The following is a 22,587-nucleotide window of genomic DNA, read 5'->3' as shown; positions in this document are numbered from 1 at the left end:
TTTCTAATTTTTATATTCATGATATCTACTAGAACCCTATTCGGACATATTTCTGTAAGTTACAGGTCTACAATTTAAAAAAAAAAAAATTTCATGAAAACCTGTGACGCTTTTGGAACAGAAATCTAGAAATCAGTGTAACGCTCAGGTGGTTAATGCAGTATTAAGTTTGTTTTCTTATGGGTTATTTTTCATGTTATAGATGGTCCATCATTCAAAATCATGAAGAGTTGGCACTTCAGTATGCTGAAGGTTCTGGGTTCTATATCACAGAGAAAGTAAGTATATGTAGTCTAGTTTTCGTATAGGCACTAATCACACAAAGGTGTTTAATTTAGCACTTGTATAAATATGGGAAAAATACTTTTTATTATTGCTAACTTGGTCAGACCAATTTGTATAGGATAGCCAATGTTTTAGAGATCCTGATGAATACATATCAATTCAGTCTTGTTTTATCTGATTTCTGAGCTACTTTTAATGTTTATCACTATAAGGTCTTTTTAAAAAGCTTTACTACAATGTTAAATCTCCATATTTTAGTCATGTAACTTATTTAAAGGAACATGTTCAGGGCCTTTTTAAAGGCTTCTCCCAAGCAATAATTATGGGGGAATATATGACCTCGTCTCATGTGGCAGTGCTCAAATTTTGACACATTACTGAACTGCAGCTTACACCTTGAACACTGGAGTTTTCTGCAATAGAGGAAGACGTTGCCAGGGAGCACTGGTAAGGTGGGTATAACTGGGGCAGGAGCAGGCTTTTACGAAAGCACCATCATTTTGCCCCACATGGACAGAACAACATTGTCCGTTTAAAATATCTTTAGACAAATAACTTTTGAAGTCCTTATCCTGGTGTGTTTTCTATGTGGACTGGGCATAATGCTTATGAATGCTCCCACCCCTGTACATGTTTTGGCAGTTCAGCCTTCTGCAAGAAGCTGTGTCAGGCAAAAGGAGGTTAATGACAGCTAATCTTCTACTGTGGCAAACTGAACAGGAAGCCAGCTCTGTGTTTATGAACAACTGTATCTGACCATATCTTGATAGATTAACAGATTGTAGTACTAGGGCTTCAAAGATATAATGATGGCATGAAAATTAAATTATATCTTGCACATGTAAATAGTACCTTCTTTCAAATTGGATATACAGTAAATTGAATCCCCAATGGTAAGAAAAGAAGTTTTCAAAAGTACACACAATACTTTTGAGTGTACAAAAAAATCAATAAAAAGATATATCCAAACAAACACTGGTGACAATACTATGAAAAAAACAATCCCTTGGCCTCCAATACCATTGTGGATTGAACTGGTTATGTATTATATTTAAAGTCAAAACGTTTTGGATACAGTAGAAAAAAGTGTTACTGTTTTCTGTTTCCAACAAGAGAGCCCAATCTTCTTTTAACCAGTCAAATCAAATACTATTTCTGATACATGTATACCTGTACCAGATACCTGTATATGTCTGGATGTATGGATTGAGTTTTTGCTAAAAGTACCCTCTGCATACAATCTCAAATACACAGAGGGCCGAAATTTTAAAAGTTAGACCAAGTTGTGGTCAATCCACTGCATATTACTGCATGCTCTTCTCATGTGTTCTTGTTTCTTCTTATTGAGATTAATTGTTTCACTTTGCTGCCTTCATTTGGTTTCACATTGCATTTTGTAGCACAGTAAAACAAATAATGTAGCAATATCCTGACAATTCCTGAATATTGATCTTACTTGTCAGTATAAACTCTGCGGGATCCACACATAGGCTGCTGTTCAGTAGACACAAGTAATGAAGCTACTACAATTGCCGGCATCACTTGTGTCTTGAAAGTGCAGGGCCACACATAGGCAGAGAGGCCGCTGGTCTGGAGATGCAAGTGATGCCGGAAATTGTAGTAGGGGCATTGCGTCTATAGAACAGCAGCTTAATATGAATTGCAGCTGGCCTGTTGTTACTACGGATTGCAGTAGCAGTGGGCCAGCTGCAATTCATGATAAGAATTATTTTGGTTTAAAAAAAAAAGGTTTATTTTGGTTTAAAAAAAAAAGGTTTTTTGATTTGATTAATTTGACACCCCCTGGCATACACCTCTTTCATCTTATTCTCAGTTTGATTGCCTAGGCTGATGACGGTAATAGGTTTCTATTTTTTATGGTATGATGTTTTTCTCAACTCTGATTAAACTGTGAAATATATTTTTCCAGCCAAATGAATAAGGGTGTTCAAGGTAAACATAGGAAAAAGGAACTTGTGGTCTGCTCTAGTTAGAAAATTTGTTTTTCCATGGATTAAAAAAACTGTGGAGTCATCCTTTTCTAACATTTATAACTTAATTAGCTGATCTGTTTTTTGCCCTGAAATATGCCTTCTCTGCATAAAGTTTACTTGGCTCATAGAATTGCCACCAGGGTCATTAAGAGGTCAAGCCAACTTCAAATGACAAAACAATGTATGGCTATATTATATTGGAGTCCATGACCAAAACTAAGCGTGGGTGGAATTGTTTAAATGTCTTTAAGCAGCTTTTAGGCAGGGATTTTGTGTCTTACACACCCTACCTGTTTTAGAACTACATAGTGTATGTCTCAGAACCTATTCTTTATATCTGGTTTTGCAGTTACTTTTGAAGTTAAAAACACTGCAATTTAACTACATTTACTTTAATTATTATCTTCATAAACATGGCTTCATAACACAGTATGTTTAAGTATATTGTTTTGCAATCATTTTGTATTTTCCCCACTATATAAGCAGACTTATCTGTCATCAGAAGAAGTTTGAAATATGTTTTGCAATGGAGAGAAGTTCTAGTTAAAGTAATCTTGCAGTGAGGAGAAAAATACCGAGTAAAATGTGTTTAATTCTGTAAAAAAAAAAAAAAAAAAAAAAAGAGAGAGATTTATCTCTGTGGCTTTGGAAATTCTTTAAGAGAAAGTTTCCGAAAATTCTTTTAATAAAGAAAAGTTTTGACTCTGGAGGCCGAACTTGTGCATAGCAGTATAGGATCCCTCTAATTGACAGTGCTTGTGTCAGACAATTAGCTACTCATGCAAATAATTGTGCATTGCATTGGCTGGAAAGCTGTATAAAAAGTGATGCAAAGGTCCTGGATAATTGTAGGGTTCTAATGGCGGATGCCAGAATTTGGGTGAGCAATGGAGACACAGCTTTAATGTGTCTGGTATTTATTGTTACTGTGCCAACTCCGGGCAAATGGCAGTATCTGATAACTTATCCCACCTTGTTCTTTTACCGAACATAAATATTTCACGTAGTTCCCACCTCCACCACCAATTGGAACTTTAGTTTTGTTGTTCTAACCTCACCTCTAACTCAATCAAGCCCAGCAATCATTCAAAGAATAACCACTGGGGAAAAGGACCTGTGGAACTCTATCTTTTAGAAGTTTCTGGTAGCAATCAGGTGGTCATTTTTTTTTTATTTTTTCTTATTAAAGGACATATATTTTTAGTTTTTTTTTAGTTTTGTTTAATTTGGTCATTGAAGGATGTTTGAAGATTAATGATGTTTAAATTTAAAGACTAATGTTACTTGTTTCCAGGTTTTCTGGGCTGGACTCTGAAAGTTATTAGTTTGTCAAATTTGCAGCTTTAATTTACGACCAGTTCTTAGTTTGTAATGGTTTTGGTTCCTAATGTGACATAGGCAGTAGGGCCTTGAAAGCTCCTGTTCTGTAAACTGTTACCTTATGTCTTTTTCCTATATTTATTATGCTAGAAAGTGTCCCTCTCCTTATCTCAGAAGGTTTGCTCCTTGTTTAGCTCCTTTTGTGGAATCTGTTATCCTTTGCTATCTTGCAGGCCAGCAACATGCAGATGTTCTCAGTCACTTAGATTTAAACCATTGATTCAGTTGGGTGCTGCTGAGCTAATGATATCTCTAAGATAAAAGAGACAGATAGAAGCACTCACAAATATTATTTGAACTCTTGTGGGACAGCCAGGCATTTAAATGACTTATTCTAATGTTTTCATTCTGAAATGCAGTAACACAATCAAAATTCATGATGTTGAACTTAAACTAGTGCAAGATAAATCCCAATTGATCACTTTGGATTCCAACACTTAAGACTGACTACCATTTACAAGAAAGGCCAATTATCTTGATTTTTTTATGGGGGCATGGGAAAGCTGGAAATCATCATTGTGATGATATGGTCACTATTACTTGACAAAATTAGCAATAATTATTTAATCTTCTAGTTAAAATTCTTAAACTGGAAGTAACATTTTATAAATGTAAAACAAGTATAACCATATTTCTCATCCAGGGTTGCTCCCAGGTCAGTTTAAGTGACACCAATGATGGTTTTGACTATCTGTAAGGGAGACATTCTGAGAATGCCCACCAGAAGGGACCCCAAAGTTATTTCAAGGGGTTCCCAAAGTTAAAAAGGTTGCGAAACATTGATCTACAACGTTCTCAGGTTAATAATATTACTTTGTACTTGTCCTAGGATGCCATCCCATATCCAGACAGAAACTCACTGTTTGTTGTTCTAGCAAGGCTAGTTTGAAATAAATGGATTTTTAATGGTCCTTGGTGTCAGCAATTAGCAGCCTAGAACAGCTAAATATGAAATCATTCAGATTTACGACTGACTTAATGCAGTAATGTCAAGGAAAGGTTTTTTGACTCTGGGAAGGAATGCATATTTTACATTTTCATAAATATGCCTTATTGTAATTATACATACCTGCTGTTAATAGTGACATCAGTAATCATAAATGATAGTATTGTTTAATAGGGTTTGGGATTTGTTACCTTTTCAACAGGTGATATTTTGCCATCAGACTTCTTTTTATTCATTATTTTTATATAATGTATGTGTTTATAGCCATTCTCAGGAATCTATATTACTAATTTTATGAGACCAAACACTGCAACCATCCACACTGTAAGTCTGTATTATGTGTGACCAATTACCTAACCATATAAATGCTATTTAAATGTATTAATAGCAAAAAATATCAGATCTCAGCATGTAGGCCCCTTAATGGATGTCTGGGGGATTGGTAACTTGGGTTTAAGAAAACGCAGATTTACTAAACAAGTTTTTCTTTTTCTCTGTACTCAACGGAAAAAGGCAGAGCTTAAGTCCAAAATGCAAACCGCAATGTCACAGCCTTAAACAAGCCACAACGGCTCATAATTGATTTGATTAAGAAACAGATAATATTACTGTTGATAAAGCACCAGGACCTGATGGACTACAACCATGTGTCCTCAAAGAGCTGAGCTCAGTTATTTCATTGCCATTGGTTCTAATTTTTAGAGACTCTTTAAGCACTGGCATGGTACCAATGATTTGGCGTAAGGCCAATGTGGTTGCTATTTTTAACAAGGGAGCAAAGTCATTACTAAGTAACTAAAGACCGATAAGTTTATTTTCTATAGTTGAAAGATCCTTCCCTGAAAGTTTAATAATGGACAACATAGAGGAGTTTCTGCTAGAAAAAAATAATTTACATAGTTCTCCCCAGCCCGTTTTTGGGGGGCGGGACGCTCACCTGCTGTGATTATTCTGCCCGGCACATTTTCAGCAGCTCTGAACGGACACCGGACAGTTTGCTCTGCTCGCTTCGTTATCTGCTGACAAGAACTGATAGCTGATTAGAACTGGGCGGAGTGAGAAGAGCACAGCACAGCTAGGAAGAGATCAGGACACAGGCTCCCCCTCCCCCTCTCATAGCTGTGCCGAGTCTTTTGGAAAAAAAAAACACATCGTATAAACAATGTCTCCGCCCAGTGGGCGTGTGTAATGACATCATCAGAGCAGTGTGTGTATAAATGCTGCATGTCACATTCCTCAGCCTTACAGCTCTCTGTGTATAAACCCTCATCCCCCAAACTGTATGTCATAATGACTTGTAATTTTCAGGGTGCACAGGGAACACTTATAGTTACCACCATTCACAATTTCAGCACCCCAGCTTTTACAAATTTAATGATATGGGGATCACAATTATAAAATCCTGTAAAAATACAACATTGGGTTTTCAGTATTTAAAGCAAGTGCACCTTGGACTCCTAAATTAAAAATGCAAATTGGGGACCCTCCGGGTCACTTACATAGAAAGGAGCATTGGGGAAGGGCCAACTGTCATACTATGTTACCCCGTCTGCTTCTCTTCTTTAAACCCTAATTTCCCTAGAATGGTGGGGTGTACAAAGCCGAAAATGTAGGTGCAGGGGGGGGGGTGTCAATTCTGTTCGATAACCCCCCCACACTAAAATTTCATTACTATGGCAAACGCACTGCCCTGTTACACATTACTGCCCACTTCTAACACTGGAAACCCAATTTCTCTGGAATGAGGAGGTGTAAGAAACTGAAAATGTGTGGGGAACATCTGTGGATAACACCTTCTAAAGTTTTATCACAATGGCATCATTAGAACATAAAAAACTCATCCCATCCCATGGCCATCAAAATGAATTTAGGGTTCAGGTACTGGTAGGGTAAGTCATGGGTACCAGGGCAGTGTGTTTTGATGGGCAGAGTTTATGTAATGATGCCATGGAGATGAAAGTTTGGGGGTGTTAGCTACAAGTGTCCCCCACCTACACCTTTGTTTCTGGTTATCTGCACCTCTCTGTTCTAGAGAAATTAGGATTCAAGGTAGGGAAGCAGACAGTTTGATGGGCAGAGGTTTTTATGTTCTAATGATGCCATGTTAATGAAATTTTAGGGGTTTATACATCTGTTCCCCACTTGCACCTACATTTTCAGTTTCCTGGACCTCCCCATTCCAGATAAATTGGGGTTCAAAGAACAGAAGCAGAAAGGGCAGTATAGTATTACAAATATAGTTTGGTGAAAGCCAGGTAAAATATTTAGGGGGCCCACCCCAATGCTTCTTGCTATGTAAGTGGCCCCAGGGGTCCTTAATTTGCATTTTAAATTATGGGCTCCTAGGTGCACTTTCTTATAAAACGGCAACCCAAATCTTCAATTCCCACAAGTTTTTAAACTTGTGATCCCCATATTTTGAAATTCTTGAAATTAAAACAAGAAATGTTGGTTATTAGTAGCTATGAGAGTCCCCTGTGTACCCTAAAAATTGTAGGTAATTACAACCAACAATTTGGGAGATCTAAAGGATTGAACGCATTGAGTTGTTAGGCTGCAGAACATGACAAGCAGATGTTACACAGCTATCACACTGCGGGAGGATAAATTTCACAGGACGTTTTTGTTTTTGGCAGTGATGAGGAGGGCACCGGCTGTCCTGCCCCCATCTGCGATCACATGCATGATGCTCTTTGTAATACCTAGGTATAGCGCTAGGAGGTGACATCTGAAGGTAGACTGAACTCCCACTGCCAGTAAGATTGCATTTGCTGCATTTACCCCTCACTTTCCTCTCGCCAGGAACCACTGCTGCTTGAAAAACTGCTAGGCCTGAAAAGCCCAGCACTTACTGCCTGTTACCAATCCCAGGTGCCCAGCAGATATCACCGGTTACCAATCCCAGGTGCCCAGCAGTTATCACCGGTTACCAATCCCTGGTGCCCAGCAGTTATCACCGGTTACCAATCCCAGGTGCCCAGCAGTTATCACCGGTTACCAATCCCAGGTGCCCAGCAGTTATCACCGGTTACCNAATCCCAGGTGCCTAGCAGTTATCACCGGTTAACAATCCCAGGTGCCCAGCAGTTGTCACAGGTTACCAATCCCAGGTGCCTAGCAGTTATCACCAGTTATTAATCCCAGGTGCCTAGCAGTTACCACAGGTTACCAATCCCAGGTGCCCAGCAGTTATCACAGGTTACCAATCCCAGGTGCCCAGCAGTTATCACAGGTTACCAATCCCAGGTGCCCAGCAGTTATCACAGGTTACCAGTCCCAGGTGCCCAGCAGTTGCCAAGAAGTAGTCACTCAGGAGGTGCATTTTTTTTACTGCTAATGTTAACTAAACCACTGTTAAGCCACATGGATCACAATATTACACTACTACAAGGGATTACACTATTAAAACATGGAACTCTAGAGAGTTGGATTAAAATACACAGCACTGGACTGCTGCGGCATAATACAAAAAAGGTGCTCAAAATTTGCTGTGTCTAGCCCTGCTCACTTTTTTTTACCACCCGGCTGAAAAAAATTGTTAATAAAACTGTTATATAATATTATAAGTGATAGTCAGCATGAATTCAATGACACTGTACCCCACAGATGGTTAATATGTAAATTAGGGTCTATAGGTTTAGAAAATAAATCTGTAAATGGATAGAGAACTGACCTAAAGACCACATCCAGAGAGTTGTAATTAATGATTAATACTCTGAATGGTCTAAGGTTATTAGTGGTGTACCCCAGGGTTCAGTGCTGGGACCCTTACTGTTTAACATCTTTATAAATAATAGAGTTTGGCAATTAAAAGTACCATTTCTGTGTTTGGAGATGACACCAAAATATGTAATGGAATATCCATACAGGATGTCTATAATCTACAAGCAGACCTGGATGTACTGTTTGATTGGGCAGCCAAGTGGCAAATGACATTTAATATAGATAAATGTAAAGTTATGCACTTGGGGGTAACAACATGCATGCTTCATACTGTCTAGGGGGAATACATTTGGGGGAGTCAGAAATGGAAAAGTATCTTTGGGTTCTGGTAGATCATAAACTATATAACCGCATGCAATGCCAATCGGCAATGTCAAAAGCTAGCAATGTGTTTTCTTGTTTTAAAAGAAAAATACACTGCAGGGATGGAGAAATAATCCTGCCCCTATACAAAGCATTGGTCAGACCACATCTGGAATATGCAGTGCAGTTTTGGGCACCAGTTCACAAAAAGGACATTGTGGAATTGGAGAGAGTGTAGAGAAGGGCAGCTAAACTAATAAAAGGAATGGAGGAGCTCAGCTATGAGGGGAGATTAACTGAACCGAATCTTTTCCCCCATGAAAAGAGACATTAAAGGGGAGATATGATCACCCTGTATAAATATATAAATGGTCCATATAGAGAACTCTCCTCCCAATTATTCACTTTAGGGCCATTACAAAGGACAAGAGGGCAGGAATAGAATTTTATTCTCCTGATAAGAAAGAGATTTGTCACGTAACGTCTGTGAAAATGTGGAAAAGGCTCCCTGAGGAAGTAGTTTCAGAAGCACCAAATATAACTGGGTATTAAAGTTTTAAAGTTTCCAGGGAACATCAAATTGCCTCACAGAATCGGGAAGGGATTTTCTTCCCCTGTTGAAGCAAATTGTAAATTACTTCCATTTGTTCTCAATTCAGAAGGAAATTTCTTTATACCTTATTATTATAATGTGTTATACATATTCTAATTACTTTATAAAATATTAGTTGATCTTTATGATTCTGTGTTTTTTTTTTTCTTTTTGTGCCTTTTAGTAATTTTAATACATTCATTTTTTTTGTAGAATCGCAATGAGATCAAGAATGGAGCTATTCTTCGGTTAACGGCATCCCCAGTAGGTTGTTTACATGCATTATTTATTTAGGAAATGTTTAACACAAAGTAATTAATGGCATTACTTATTCCAAAGTGTATTTAAACCCTAAGTTTTACTCCATTTTGATCTGTTCACTACAGCAATGAATGTATTTTATATCTGTTAGATTAGTGCAAATAAATATTTTCTTCTCAGAAATGTTACATCAAGGAGCTTACTAGTCCTCCCATTTTTTTCCTTGGGATTACAGAACGATTAGGTTCTGGCAATACTCATCTCAGGTGACAATTATTTGACAAGTGTACATAGCTTTATTCTTTATGTTGTGGAAAGTAGGATAGTGAAATGGTATGGGTAGTTTAGTAAGACAGAGGGCAGGGTTGACACCCCTCAGTCCACTGCAATGTTGTGTGCCTAGAACAGAAAATATTTAAATGCATTTCTGACAATTATCAGGTACATTTCTGTATTTGCATGGTCTTTAGCGGGATATATCATGGAAAAATGTTTGCGTAGCACTGCAAAACCAGAGCTCTGTCACTACCCTATTGTGTACTTTTCTTTCTAATACCCCTGGTGGCATAGGACATTGCACTGTGAGGTGAAAGCAACTGGAGTATAATGAGCAAATCAGATTATAGAGAACCTGTTAGTTTTAGAAAAATAAACAAGAGTATGTGCAGACACCTCTTGGTGTCTGCTTTTATGTGATTATATCCCTTAAACCCTGCAAATTAATATTTTATGCTCATGCGATGTGCTGTTTATTGCACAGATTTAACTCAAAATCATGGTATTGTTTTCTAAATTGCATGCATGTTTAAAGTATTTTTAGCTTTTAAAAATGACAAATATAGAATCTAGAATTTTAGTCTTCTGTAGAGAATTTATCAAAAATGGGAAATTACACATAATTACACATTATCACAAATTCCTCCAATATATATAAAGTTAAGGAGGCTTTTCCTTTTTAAACAAAAATTTGTTAATGTGGCAATATTACCATCCAGAGCCCAAGGAAAAGAGGTGGTTATTCCCCCCTATAAAAGTGAAGCTAACAACCGTCCCCTTGTCTTCAATTCAGCAAGATATCACTATTTGAAAGTCTTTAGAAACAGATAAGCTTTTAGAGCTCATATATAAGCCTGACCAGAAGAAAAAGTGATCAGGAAATCTAGTTAGGCTTATCTGGCTGGATCGGCCACAGGTGAAGCGGGGTGGGACATGAATATATCAGATATCATTCTTCACTTTATTTGTCATATATAGGCTCTAACTGCACAGCAGCTCCATGACAGAATCCAATCTTCCAGCATGGACGTCAAACTAGAAGCACTAAAGGATTTAGCTAAATATTCAAGAGATATCACATTTGCACAAGAATTCATAAATTTGGATGGGATCTACCTCCTCACTCAGATGGTGGAAAGTGGCACAGAGTAAGTTATTTATATTTACCTTAACTGGCAAATATTGTTACAAGTTCCTGTGAATTACATATGGCAGTTTTGATGCTGCATCAGATTACTGTTATGCATTAGAACTACGGCTGCACTCCTAATTATGTTTTTAAGACAGCACACATACTTTGTCATTGTGTATTTTGAGTCAGTTAGAAAGAATGGAGGGTTTATGGTACTAGGTGTTATTTACCATTAGTATAGATAGAATGCCCAGCCTGAAACTCTGTATGTATTCTTTTCCTGAATAATAGTGTATTTAAAGCTTGAACAATGATCTAATACAAATGTGAGGTATTCTTAGCTGGAGACAATCATTGGTGATCATCTTGGGTGAAAATATACCATTGGTATAGGTGTTCCACGGTAATGTTTAGTGATCACTAAATGGCTGACCTGTAATGAGGACCATTGTAGTACAAACAGCAAGGGACCCTCTTCTTATCTATTTTTCTCCAAAATGAGTTGTCTGATAGTAGCTAAGCGGCCTGTTTGTATGATGTTAGTTAATCTCCATTGTCACCAAAAATAATCAGCCACGAAAACAAAATCACTAGCCAACATTTTCAAAAATATTTGAGTATACAAGACTTTATTTGGGTCTTACTCTGTGTAATATACCATAGAACATATTTTATTATATCTGTTTAATAGGTGATCTGAATCAAAATTTAGAGCTGTGTATTTTGGTAGACTCCAAGGAGTCTAATTAACCCTTTCATTTAGCATTTATTTTGTTAGGAATGGCATAGTCAAAGACAGCTGGTTGATACCACTGTCAACACAAAACTGTACACTTTAATAAAACTTGATTTAAAACCCAGGACTCGAACATTTTTAGCTAGACTAACCATTGTAAATAAAAAATGGAATTCATGTGCTACTAGTTGGTATACATCCAACATCTTTATTCTGAAACACAAGATGACTTGGCTTTTTCTCAGATATGAAATAATAGGAAATGGTAATAAAAAGAGAACATGGGTAATGACCTGCTAAACCCACAAATGCATTGTTTCCCTTTCTACTTACTGTACAAATCCATGTGACACTGAAAAGATTAAGGTGTTGTTAAGAATAGGTCTTTTTGTAGAGGCAGAAAAATCTTGAGTTTTGTGCTTTAAAAATTATCCCTTGGAGAAAATGTAATTAAAAGAAATGCGAGGCAAAGCCAAATCCCATTTAGTTCAGGCCTATAAAGGGAATACGCTGGAGATTGTGCCTTCAATTACTCACTGATTCTTTGCTGTGTAAGTTATGGGACTATGGGGTATTGTTAAAAGGAATGTTTTTTTGTACTACAAGAATGCTCTATTTGTCAAGAAAGAAGGCTTAAAACCTCTTCCTGACAGTGACTGGGGTTCATTATACAGATGTCACCTTTAGTCAAAGAACTGAAGAATGATGCCTTGTGATGCATTCTTTATTTTTCATTTTATTTACTAGATTGAAAGTCCAAAGAAAACATCATAAATTGTTATTACAAGGTTTCAAAGATTTTCTTTTTTTTAATGTTTTGAATGATTCACATACAAAAGGGAAATGGAATATGCTGAAATGTAGATAATAAATAGCAGTGGTTTAAAGTGAACATGTCATTAGGAAAAAAAAGCTCCTTACTGAACTAGGAAAAGATATCAAATGGTGCCCGTACTTTTGTTCTGTGAATAGCGTACAGCCTCAGAACCAAAAATATAAGTACATACAACCTGCAAGCTTTGGGATGGCAATAACAAATGGAATTACGACATGTCCCCTGCCTAGACTATTATGGTGAACCTGAGTTATCCAAAAAACCCGGAATGGATCTAGCCCAGGATTAAAACATTTGCCAAATAGCAAATGATTTTAAGAAATCCGTTCCAAGTTTGCTGGATCACCCTGGTTTACCCAGTTTATCTTCTCCAGTCTTGGAGTGCTTTAATAAATAAAGCCCATATTGTTACAAGACCTGACCAACTTAAGCCTGGATCGTAACATGGCCCCATGTTTGGGGACTTTTTTGGCTAGGTAGTGTATTTGGCATGTATGCGAAGACCCTACAGAAGACTTTTAAAGTAGACCAGTGATTCTCATTGGAGAATACAGGGGATCCATTTAGGTGACCACCTATTGCTCATTACTTTTTTTGGTTTAGGCCAAAATCATTTTCAGCATATACAGAAAATACCTGATCTTGTCAAAAATGTTGTGTCCCTACTTCCTGGAAGATGAACTGGAAGCAACACTCTTATCTACCTTTTATAAAACACTCTTATGTATGTTGTGTAAACTATTCATCCAGGCAGTCCACATAAAAAACATTTTAACAAAGGTAGGGACGATACCTGTGGTACTCACAGGATTAACATGTAAAAAAATAAGATGAAAAAGAATACTGTTGCAGCTGGCACAACTAATGATTGGTTACCTTCAACATGTTATTTATTTATTTTTTTGCCAACTCTGTTTTTTGGAACACAATTATTGCTTCTGACTACACGGCCCTGGTTTTGATATAGTTTAAAGTTTATGGGACTGCCATGTATTTAATGTTGGGAAGAATATCAACCCCTTGTCAGATCTGTAGTGCTTTCCAAGTCTCCCTTTAAGTAACTTTTTTTCAGTTCCTGTTGCTGTGATAATTACATAGTGTGGTGGAAAATCTGATATATGATTACAGACACCAATAAAATGCCTAAGGAGTTTCTGGCCTTTCCTTTCTCTACTCCAAAAATCTTTGTCTGCCATTGTGTGTCAACTTTCCCTCCCTTCCTCTTGGGAAAAACAATGCCACCTTAACAGTAAGTTACAAAAGTCTTTTCCTGACATACACATTTATCCCAATGTAAGGGCAGTGGTCGCCTCAGTGCTTGGAAAAATCACAGAAAGTAAATGCAGAGGTGCTGGCAATGCTAGTGAGAGTTGAATAAACCATGTAAACTGGAGCAACTTGAACAAGGTGACCTGTTTATGCATCAAATGTAGATCTCTACATCATCAAATTTGGCCAATTATGTTTCCTATCATAGTGAAACCCAATAAATAGGCATGGAAGATGCAAAGTCCTTTTGACACTGTGCTTGATTGCAGAGGTAATAGTCTGTGTTGCAGAAGCAATACCAAAGGTTCCTGTATGAGTGAACTGTTACATTATTGTATAAATAAGACATTCAGCATTCTATAGGAAAATTGGGAATTTTAACTTACCCATGATCCCGAAACATCTCTAAAAAGATAATACGTTTTTTTTTATCCAATTGTCTTTTTTTATTTGGAAATGATAAAGGTCAGTTTTTGTTTTTCTTTAGCGAATCAATATAATAATGTTAGTGGTGTCATCAAAAATATAAGCTAATGTTCCAATTTTGTTTCCTTTTTGTAGGCGATATCAAAAGTTGCAGAAGATAATGAAACCCTGGTAAGAATTTTCCTGGATCACAATTTACATTGTTAATTGTGCATACTAAATGCAGACTTCTGTTGTATCAGCTCGGGGAAAAAGTTTTGCTGTGATCATTTAGTTGCATAAGGTCTGCTGGGAATTTGATTTGTTTGTTGCTCTAAATGTAGCTTACTTTTTTTCTTCTAATTTTAATTGCAGCCACAATCCACATTTTATTACTTTTAGGTACAGCCTAGAACAGATTAATCCTTAAAGTAATTTTAACATTTAGGGACTTCAATTGCTGCCCCTTTTTAAAAATGTATGTTTTACTTATCTTCGTACTTCCTAATCAGTGACTCAAAATGCATTGCACAACTAACAAATTCAGGCCTAATGTTGACCTTGTCCTCCTTTATGATTTAAATTCTTGGAATTTTCTTTCCCCCTGTGCTTGCATTTAATATATGTATATTATGCTACATTAAGGTTCTGTTATATTTATTATTATGATTATCCAGTATTTATATAGCTCCATAATATTACGCAGTGCTTTACAAAGTCTATAGTCATATCACTAACTGCCCCTCAAAGGGGCTCACAATCTAATGTCTCTACCGTAGGTATATGTCATTAATACATTTATAAGGACAGTTTTTGAGGTAAAGCAGATTACCCTAAACTGCATGTGTTTTGGAATGTGGGAGAAAGCCGGAGTACCCAGAGAAAACCCACACAAACACAGGGAGAACCTACAAACTCCTTCCAGATAGTGTTCTGGCCAAGGTTTGAACAAGTGACCTAGCACTGCAAAGGACCGAGTGCTAACCACTGAGCCAGCCCTGCTGTTCTCTTACAATGTTATTGTTTGCAAATCATTCTAACCCCTCAGATTTTTAATTTGCCATTATCTGGCTTCCAGTGGAGCTTGTGTATCTCTAAAGTGTCCATCTAAAGCTCTATTTACATGAATTGTTTTGTGTTTCAATATATCCATTTATCAGTTGAACAGCCTTTTCACCCCTTTATAAAAAGGACCCAAAGAGTTGGCTGTGCATAAAAATTTGGAAAAAAAGGATATCTGCAGCACAAACCACTCTGAACAGCTATTATATAATATCACACATCACAATCGCTTGCAATCCAGCAAATTTTGTTGCATGCCCAAATTGTTCAAACTGCATATGCATTTTAGAATGTACAATAAAAATATACTAAAAGGTAAAGCTTGACCCAAATCAACCAATAAGATTGTATCTATAATTTTCTTGTACAGTTTGACATGAAATGCCATTCTTTCCTTGCTGCAATGAGCTCTAACTTGTATTTTATTTTATAGACCACATGTAATGATTAGGACACCTGATTATTGTAATTACATTTGCTTACAGTTTGGATTGGATTTTTTAACTCAAAAGTAGTTTAAAAATAAATTACTCCATGCAATTCTTCTTATCCCTTTGTATTGGCTTTGCCTCTTTTATTACCAATAATATTTTATAGTTGTTTTGTTAAAATCAGCGTGTTTGTAGACAACATTATGCAGGAAGCCTGTAGACCAACCTGTGACCCTCAGGGACCTTTAAGATGTGTCGTGGCTCTCACTTAGGCCAGGGAAATATTCTATTGACTGTCTCTCCATTGACTCTCTGGAATAGTCTTCCTCATCCTTTTTGGCTTGCTTCTACTTTTTGCTCATTTATAAGAGCACCTAAACCCATCCTTTCAAACTTGCCTACTTATCATCTTCTTCTTTCTCCTAAACCCTCACTACTTCCCACCACTACATATCTTCCTCCGATTGTGTGCTACTTCCCCACCTCCTAGATTGTAAGCTCTTTGGGGCAGGGTCCTCTCCTCCTGTGTCACTGTCCATATTGATCTGTCATTTGCAACCCCTCTTTAATGTACAGCGCTGCGTAATATGTTGGCGCTATATAAATCCTGTTTAATAATAATTTATATCTTTATTCATTTTTATATGCTTTGTTGTATCACTTTTTTTTCGCTCAGTTTTCATAATGGATCTTTCTAAGGAAACGTCAAATGTGCAATGGCTAACTTTTGGGGAGCATTTAGGGGTGTAAAAAGGCAGTTGGAGCAGTGGTCTCCAGCAGTCTGATGATGTGTCTCCAGTTTGTTTTCTGAAGCATGTCTCTAGCTTCCAACTACTGTTGAATTGTGTCCACAGTCTCCAGCTTTCTCCTACATGTCATCTGTCTCTGACCATCTCTTGTAGCATCCTTGTAGTCTCTGACTATCCTCTGTTGGTTATATACAATATACTGACCATGTTCTGTAGCAGTGCATTCACTCTTTTTTATCTGTGGTCCTTTGGTGATGTCAGGGGCTGCACTTGAGGCCTAAACGTTATGCAAGTTAAACATCGCTGCCAAAGATTCTGTTAAGAGTTGTCAGTAAGAGAAGGGATACAGTAGTTGCCTTATACTTAAGCAACAGAAAGCCTTGGAACTGCTTTCTCCTTAATCTTTTATCAATATACAAACATGAAAAGATGTATTTGCTCTACATCATGATCTGACACAGCTAGCTACCAGCAGCTTTTCAGTGTGGCCTGGGACAACACTATATTTCCCTACATGTAAGGAAAGAATAAAAACCATAGACATGATGGCAAAATGTCATAACAGTCTGTAATGTTCATTCAAGCTGGCTGTCTCCTGTTACTTGGGTTAGCTTTTTTTAATTTAAATAACTTCAGTTACAACCCATAATTATTGATGATTTACTGTAGATCTAAAAGTAGCAGCACAGTATGAGAGCCAGTGTTTAGGAAAATACAAATCTTAATGATTGAAATTGTCAATGGACATCCAACGTGTAGGGATCTCTTGGACTTGTATCCATAATGACAGAATTAATGGAAAAAAGAATATTGATGCCCAATTGTAAACTGTGTTCTCTCCTCTCAATTTATTTGCTTTGCTTTGCATTTGGAAGTTTAGTGCCACCTTGTGTTTGAAAAGTAAATTGTCTAATTTGACTATAAACAAAGTAATTTGCATTATTTTTGTTTAAAAGGTTGTATGGATTAGACACGTATAGCTGTTATAGTTCTTTTATATGTTATAGTGTTTTCCATATGTGACATTTACATAGTATGCTGATTGACTCCATGTTCTTTATAATTTTTTTTCTCCTCTCCTTCAGATTATTTGGCTTTTATTACAAGCTTTACAGTCCCATACCATTGCTAGGTTTGAATTTGAGAGTTAAGCATTATTCTATTATTTTTTTTTTTTTCCAGCTTTGGAGAAATGCTTTCTTACACTTTAACAGCATTTGTGGAGTTGATGGATCACGGCATTGTGTCGTGGGATACATTCTCTGTGGCATTTATTAAAAAGGTGGGTATATATCAAAGGTTTCCTTCTTTTTCCATATTAGAGCAAAAAGAGTAGCCTCTATAAGCCAGCATTAGTATAGCAAAGAACATAGACATAAGTTTAAAATTGCAACTTGAACATCCATATAACTTGACTCTTTGGCTGTTCAAACCTGCATCAGGAACAGCGGTTCCTGTGCGGCTCCCAGCAGTTGGCATCTTTCCAGCAGTATTTCCATATTATTACACAGTGTAAGTACCATAAGTTTGGTAATTACTTTGAAAGTTTGCCGTACAAAAAAAAAGTATTTTTTCCCTTTTTTCCTTATACATTACACCTATAGGGGTGCAGCACCACAGAATAATCATGTGAGGCAGGATTGGGATCATCTTCATACAATTTTGTAACAGATGAACAAATGTTAAATTGGCATGTAATGATTTGTTGATATTTCGTAGCCATTTCCCTTATAATATTTTTTTTTTGTTTGTATCCAAACCAAAATTGTACTAGTTTATTTCATTCATTTTGCCTTTCACAAGAACACTCCTCCCTCCTCTGCATAGCGCCAATGAATTTCTTTTTGTTTACTGTTCATTTTTTAACCTATTTCAGTTTGTTTTACTCAAGGTCGTAAAAATAGTTAAACACGCATATACATACACACACCCCAATGTGTAGGGTTTAGGCCAGCAAATTTCGATTTACAGTTTGTCTGGATATACTTTTCTTTAAGAGCAACAGATAAATGGAATTTTTCCCCTAACTTCTTGGCAGCTATAGTTACCATTATACAGAGACATTCTTTCTGAGCTGTTGCAAAGAAATAGCCAAGAGGTAATCCAACACCAGGGGAGCTCCTCGGAGCTGCTTCTGGCCTTCTGCATCACTTTGACGCCATCACTGCCCTGTGATCATACAAAAAATTTCATGCACATGTCTAATTCTAAATTCTTTAGAGACCGTTAAATAGTGGATTTTGCAGCTCCAGGGGAACAAAATGTTGAGATCTTTTGCAAGCATGATATTCATTTATTGATCTCATTAATGTATATTTGCTCTTATTATATATTCCTTTGTGACATCCTTAGAGTTTGGTATAAAAAACTCATGTTTTTTTTCTTCCCTTCCTTGATGTTTATGTGGGTAGTATGTCCTAACGGACTTTTTGTCTTTTTTTTAGATTGCCAGTTATGTGAACAAATCCGCAATGGACGTGTCTATTTTACAACGATCTCTAGCCATTCTTGAGTCTATGGTTCTAAACAGCCATGATTTGTATCAGAAGGTTGCGCAGGAGATAACTATTGGACAGTTAATTCCGCATCTTCAGGGGTAAAGAAGCTCTCTATCATGTTACTTCTCTGCAGACCTTACTTCTCCTAGTTCTTAGGCAGCATAGGATAATTTGTTAACTAAAGGCTCAGCACTTGTAACTACTATAGGTGGTCAATAAGATGCAGAAAATTCAACTTTTATGCAAACATACTTTTTTTTACAGATTTTTGTTTTCAAATTTCATACAAATTGCTTTGAAATGTGCGCATGGTTTGTATAACACTCAAATTTTCTACATCTCTTTTACCGTCTATCATAGCCACTGACACCAGTTCCTTCGCCATTAGATATTGAGTTATATATAGTACAATACATTATCAAAATGACCACTGCTGCCCTAGTGATTGGTCATGTCGCACTACTTAAGTTGCCACCTGTACAGGTAGTTTTGTTTTTTTCTTGGGTGCGTTGGTTCAAATTTGAAGTTTTGTCCTCTTGGTTCATCCTTCTGGTGGCCATCTCATTTTTTGCTTTTAACCATCTGGTGTATACCACCTTTTAATGTGCAACAAATTTGAATATTCAGTAATATATGTACCTACATCTAATACTTACAAATGACATTTATGGAAGTTTGGAAACATTATTATAATGAACTCCATCAATAATATATCAATTTTTACTGCATAGTCATGTTCACTTTTGCACCCCTTTTATTTGTTTTTTATATTATCAGTTTACAAATTAACTAATTAAAATGTATTTATTGAAAATATTGTTTTTAATATTAAAGTTTTGGTATTTTTGTGTAACATTTTGAATTAAGGACAGATCAAGAGATTCAGACATACACTATTGCCGTGATCAATGCACTTTTCCTTAAAGCCCCAGATGATAAAAGACAGGTATGTGTTTTATATCATAAGCTATAATATCATTAGAATCATTGTGGTATACAAAATGAATATTGTGCAATCTATCATATCTGATACTTTTGATGACTGTATTAACATGTTAGTTGGTAAAAAAACAAAGTGAATTTCACCCTATGCAGGTGAATATTCTCATTTTAAAGTACAGGGACTGATTAAACACTTGTGAATGATTGGTGCATATCACATCCACATATTTACAATATTAATATATTTTGCTCCTAGGCAACGAGAAGAGATGCTTTATTTGTATAGTGTGTTTTTTACTGTTTTCTAATTTCTAGACTCTGCCTCTAGGTCCTATCTATAGTTTGTACAGTTTAGTAAACCTTCCTGCTTTATAGCTGCTGAGATCATTTATTATAATATAGACAACCTATTGTTTTTAGTTTTTCTGAGCAGGAGAAAAAACAGGAAGCAGAGACAGAATATGTACAGAATAGTATATATACAGTATATGTACTGAAACTTTCTTGTACTTAAAATTACCATATCACACTTTTGGAAAAAATATTTTCCCTATAGTTTACATAATTTAGTACAGCAAATAGCAGCATTATTCATGTAAATAGTACTGTGTTTATATTTCTATGAGAGATACTGCTGCATTGCTTGAATACACTTTAAAATGGAACATTTGTACTCTGATTTTTTTTTTTCATCTAAATTTTTAATTGACATGCACAGCGGTATTCATTCATTCACACTGCAGGCTCATCTCTGCCTCTCACATACAGAAAACCTAATTTTTAACACAGTATTAGAATTTGACTAAAGATTGGCATATCTAGTTGGCATTTAGAATGCTGCTGTCTGGCCTATTTCAGGCAGGCAGATGTTGTTACATCTTTGCTGCCACTCAGATTGTCCTATACAGCCTGCAACTGTTGCTACTACACAGGGCAGAGAGTGGCCGTCTCCCCTCTTTCATAATGACCCTCATGGATACATCTACCTGAGATTTCCTATACTAACCAATTTTTTTTTTTTATTATTCCTTTACCTGTGCACTACTGATACTGATAAGCCCTAACTATCGACACTTAATTGCCCTAAAAGACCATTATGCAAAGCACCCTTAATAATAACAAATATTTTTCACCCACACCACTTATAATGACACCCACACCACTTATAATGTCGTAAAAAAAAAACCCTGTTCCTGTTTCTCTCTCATGTATTATATGTTTAGGATTACATTTTTTGCTAACAATTATAGAAGACAGAAGCTTACAAAAACATTTTAAACACCCAACATACGTGTAATAAAGTATTATGCAATGGTTAACGCCTGTGATTTATTTGCTACAAAGAAACATTTCTAGGAAGTTTTGTCTGCCAATAACAGCTTTGTGTGGGGACATTCCTTACTTGCAAGGCTGTACTCACTAATATATTTCAAAATAAATAGTTAGTTTAGCCTTAAAAGTGCAGTTTCAGGATAGAACTTTTAGCATATAACAAATAAACAAATACTTTTCCTAGGTCAGTACACAGTGATTTGTGGACGGTAACTGTGTTTGGGGAATTGAAAATACTGTAATATTTGGTTGTAAAAAATAAAAAATAGCATATATGGGAAGAGATTCTTGAAAAAAATTCTCCTTGTATTTTGTCAAATTACGTTAAAAAAACTTGTGCAGGTCACCTCTGAAGATAAAGCAAAAATAAATATAGGTAGACAGGTTTATTTTTTATTTGGTTAACAAATTAAAGCAATGTGACTTTACCCAGAGAGCCCCAAGGTTTAGCGTTGTGAATGTATGTTAATATGTGAATGTATGTTAGTATGTTAATAGTCGTCGTAATGTAATGAATTATATCCAGGGCTTTCTTTGCTTGAAAGATATGTTTCTGTAAAGATATATTGCACTCAATTTTGATTTTCCTCCTAATGCTGCTTTGGCTGTGATTCTCTAAGCATTACATTGAAGACAGCATTGATATTCTCGATTTCCCTCTAAGTGTGAGTCTTAAGTATTTTAATGGCCTTGGAAGGGCAATCAGAGCATGCCTTGTATAATGTGATAAGTGCTTGTTACATCATTGTTGCATGATTGTTTCCCCTTGTGTTTAGGCTCATATATAACAATTAAATATCACGAGTCATGGTTTTGACTTTGTATTTTTTTTTAAAACTTCTTTGTTTTGAAACTTTGCTTTATGCATACATTCGTAGGACCTTATATAACTTGTGTAGTTTGGAAACTATACTTATTTAGGTTTCTTATTAGGACAAATTTATGCATACTTATTCACAGCTCTAAAAAGGCAATAAAAAAAACACAGCTACCGTTATCCCTTTTGTTTGTAATGAGCCAATAAGACCACAATTGTTTTACTGTAATAAACTAACAACTGTTCAAACAAAATAGAGACTTCAATTTCTTTAGGGACTCTATAAATTATTAGGCTGCCATTTTTTTCCTGTGATTTTTTTTTTTTTTTGTTGACTCCAAAAACTGACCAGAAGGCCCCTTCATAAAGATTATACATCCTTGCTTTGCCAAATTTTGGTTCAACAAAGGAGGACTTTTTTTAGGACATCTATTGAGCAAATTCTTATAAAGTCCACTGATTATCCAGTACTTGGAGTAGCCATGGCACATGTATTTCAGTAATGCATTTGTATGTTAAGTATTTTAGTGTTGTGTAGACTTTTCTAAGCATGTATATATATGCAGAGAACATGTGTGATTTTAGAGCCTGGTGAATGGCAGAACTACACTGCTCATAC

At 36.2% G+C, this 22,587-nt stretch overlaps 1 protein-coding gene across 3 annotated transcripts in view; it reads left to right on the top strand.

The window, feature by feature from the left end:
- The window catches only part of ELMO1 (engulfment and cell motility 1), a 203,652-nt gene that overhangs the window by 54,224 nt on the left and 126,841 nt on the right, over positions 1-22,587 (top strand). For 2 of the 3 annotated variants that reach the window (XM_072412194.1, XM_072412195.1), the window contains exons 4-11: positions 203-278; positions 9,437-9,487; positions 10,739-10,908; positions 14,294-14,329; positions 17,562-17,661; positions 18,824-18,975; positions 19,745-19,823; positions 21,772-21,816. In XM_072412194.1, coding sequence (XP_072268295.1) covers positions 203-278; positions 9,437-9,487; positions 10,739-10,908; positions 14,294-14,329; positions 17,562-17,661; positions 18,824-18,975; positions 19,745-19,823; positions 21,772-21,816 — 709 coding nt within the window. The remainder of the gene's footprint in view (positions 1-202; positions 279-9,436; positions 9,488-10,738; positions 10,909-14,293; positions 14,330-17,561; positions 17,662-18,823; positions 18,976-19,744; positions 19,824-21,771; positions 21,817-22,587) is intronic. The other variant, XM_072412197.1, reaches the window with a different exon arrangement.

The sequence above is a fragment of the Pyxicephalus adspersus genome, chromosome 5 (assembly GCF_032062135.1).
Source record: "Pyxicephalus adspersus chromosome 5, UCB_Pads_2.0, whole genome shotgun sequence".
NCBI classification, from domain to species: domain Eukaryota; kingdom Metazoa; phylum Chordata; class Amphibia; order Anura; family Pyxicephalidae; genus Pyxicephalus; species Pyxicephalus adspersus.
The sequence above is the reverse complement of the archived record's forward strand: the minus strand, read 5'-3'. Positions and strand labels throughout refer to the sequence as shown.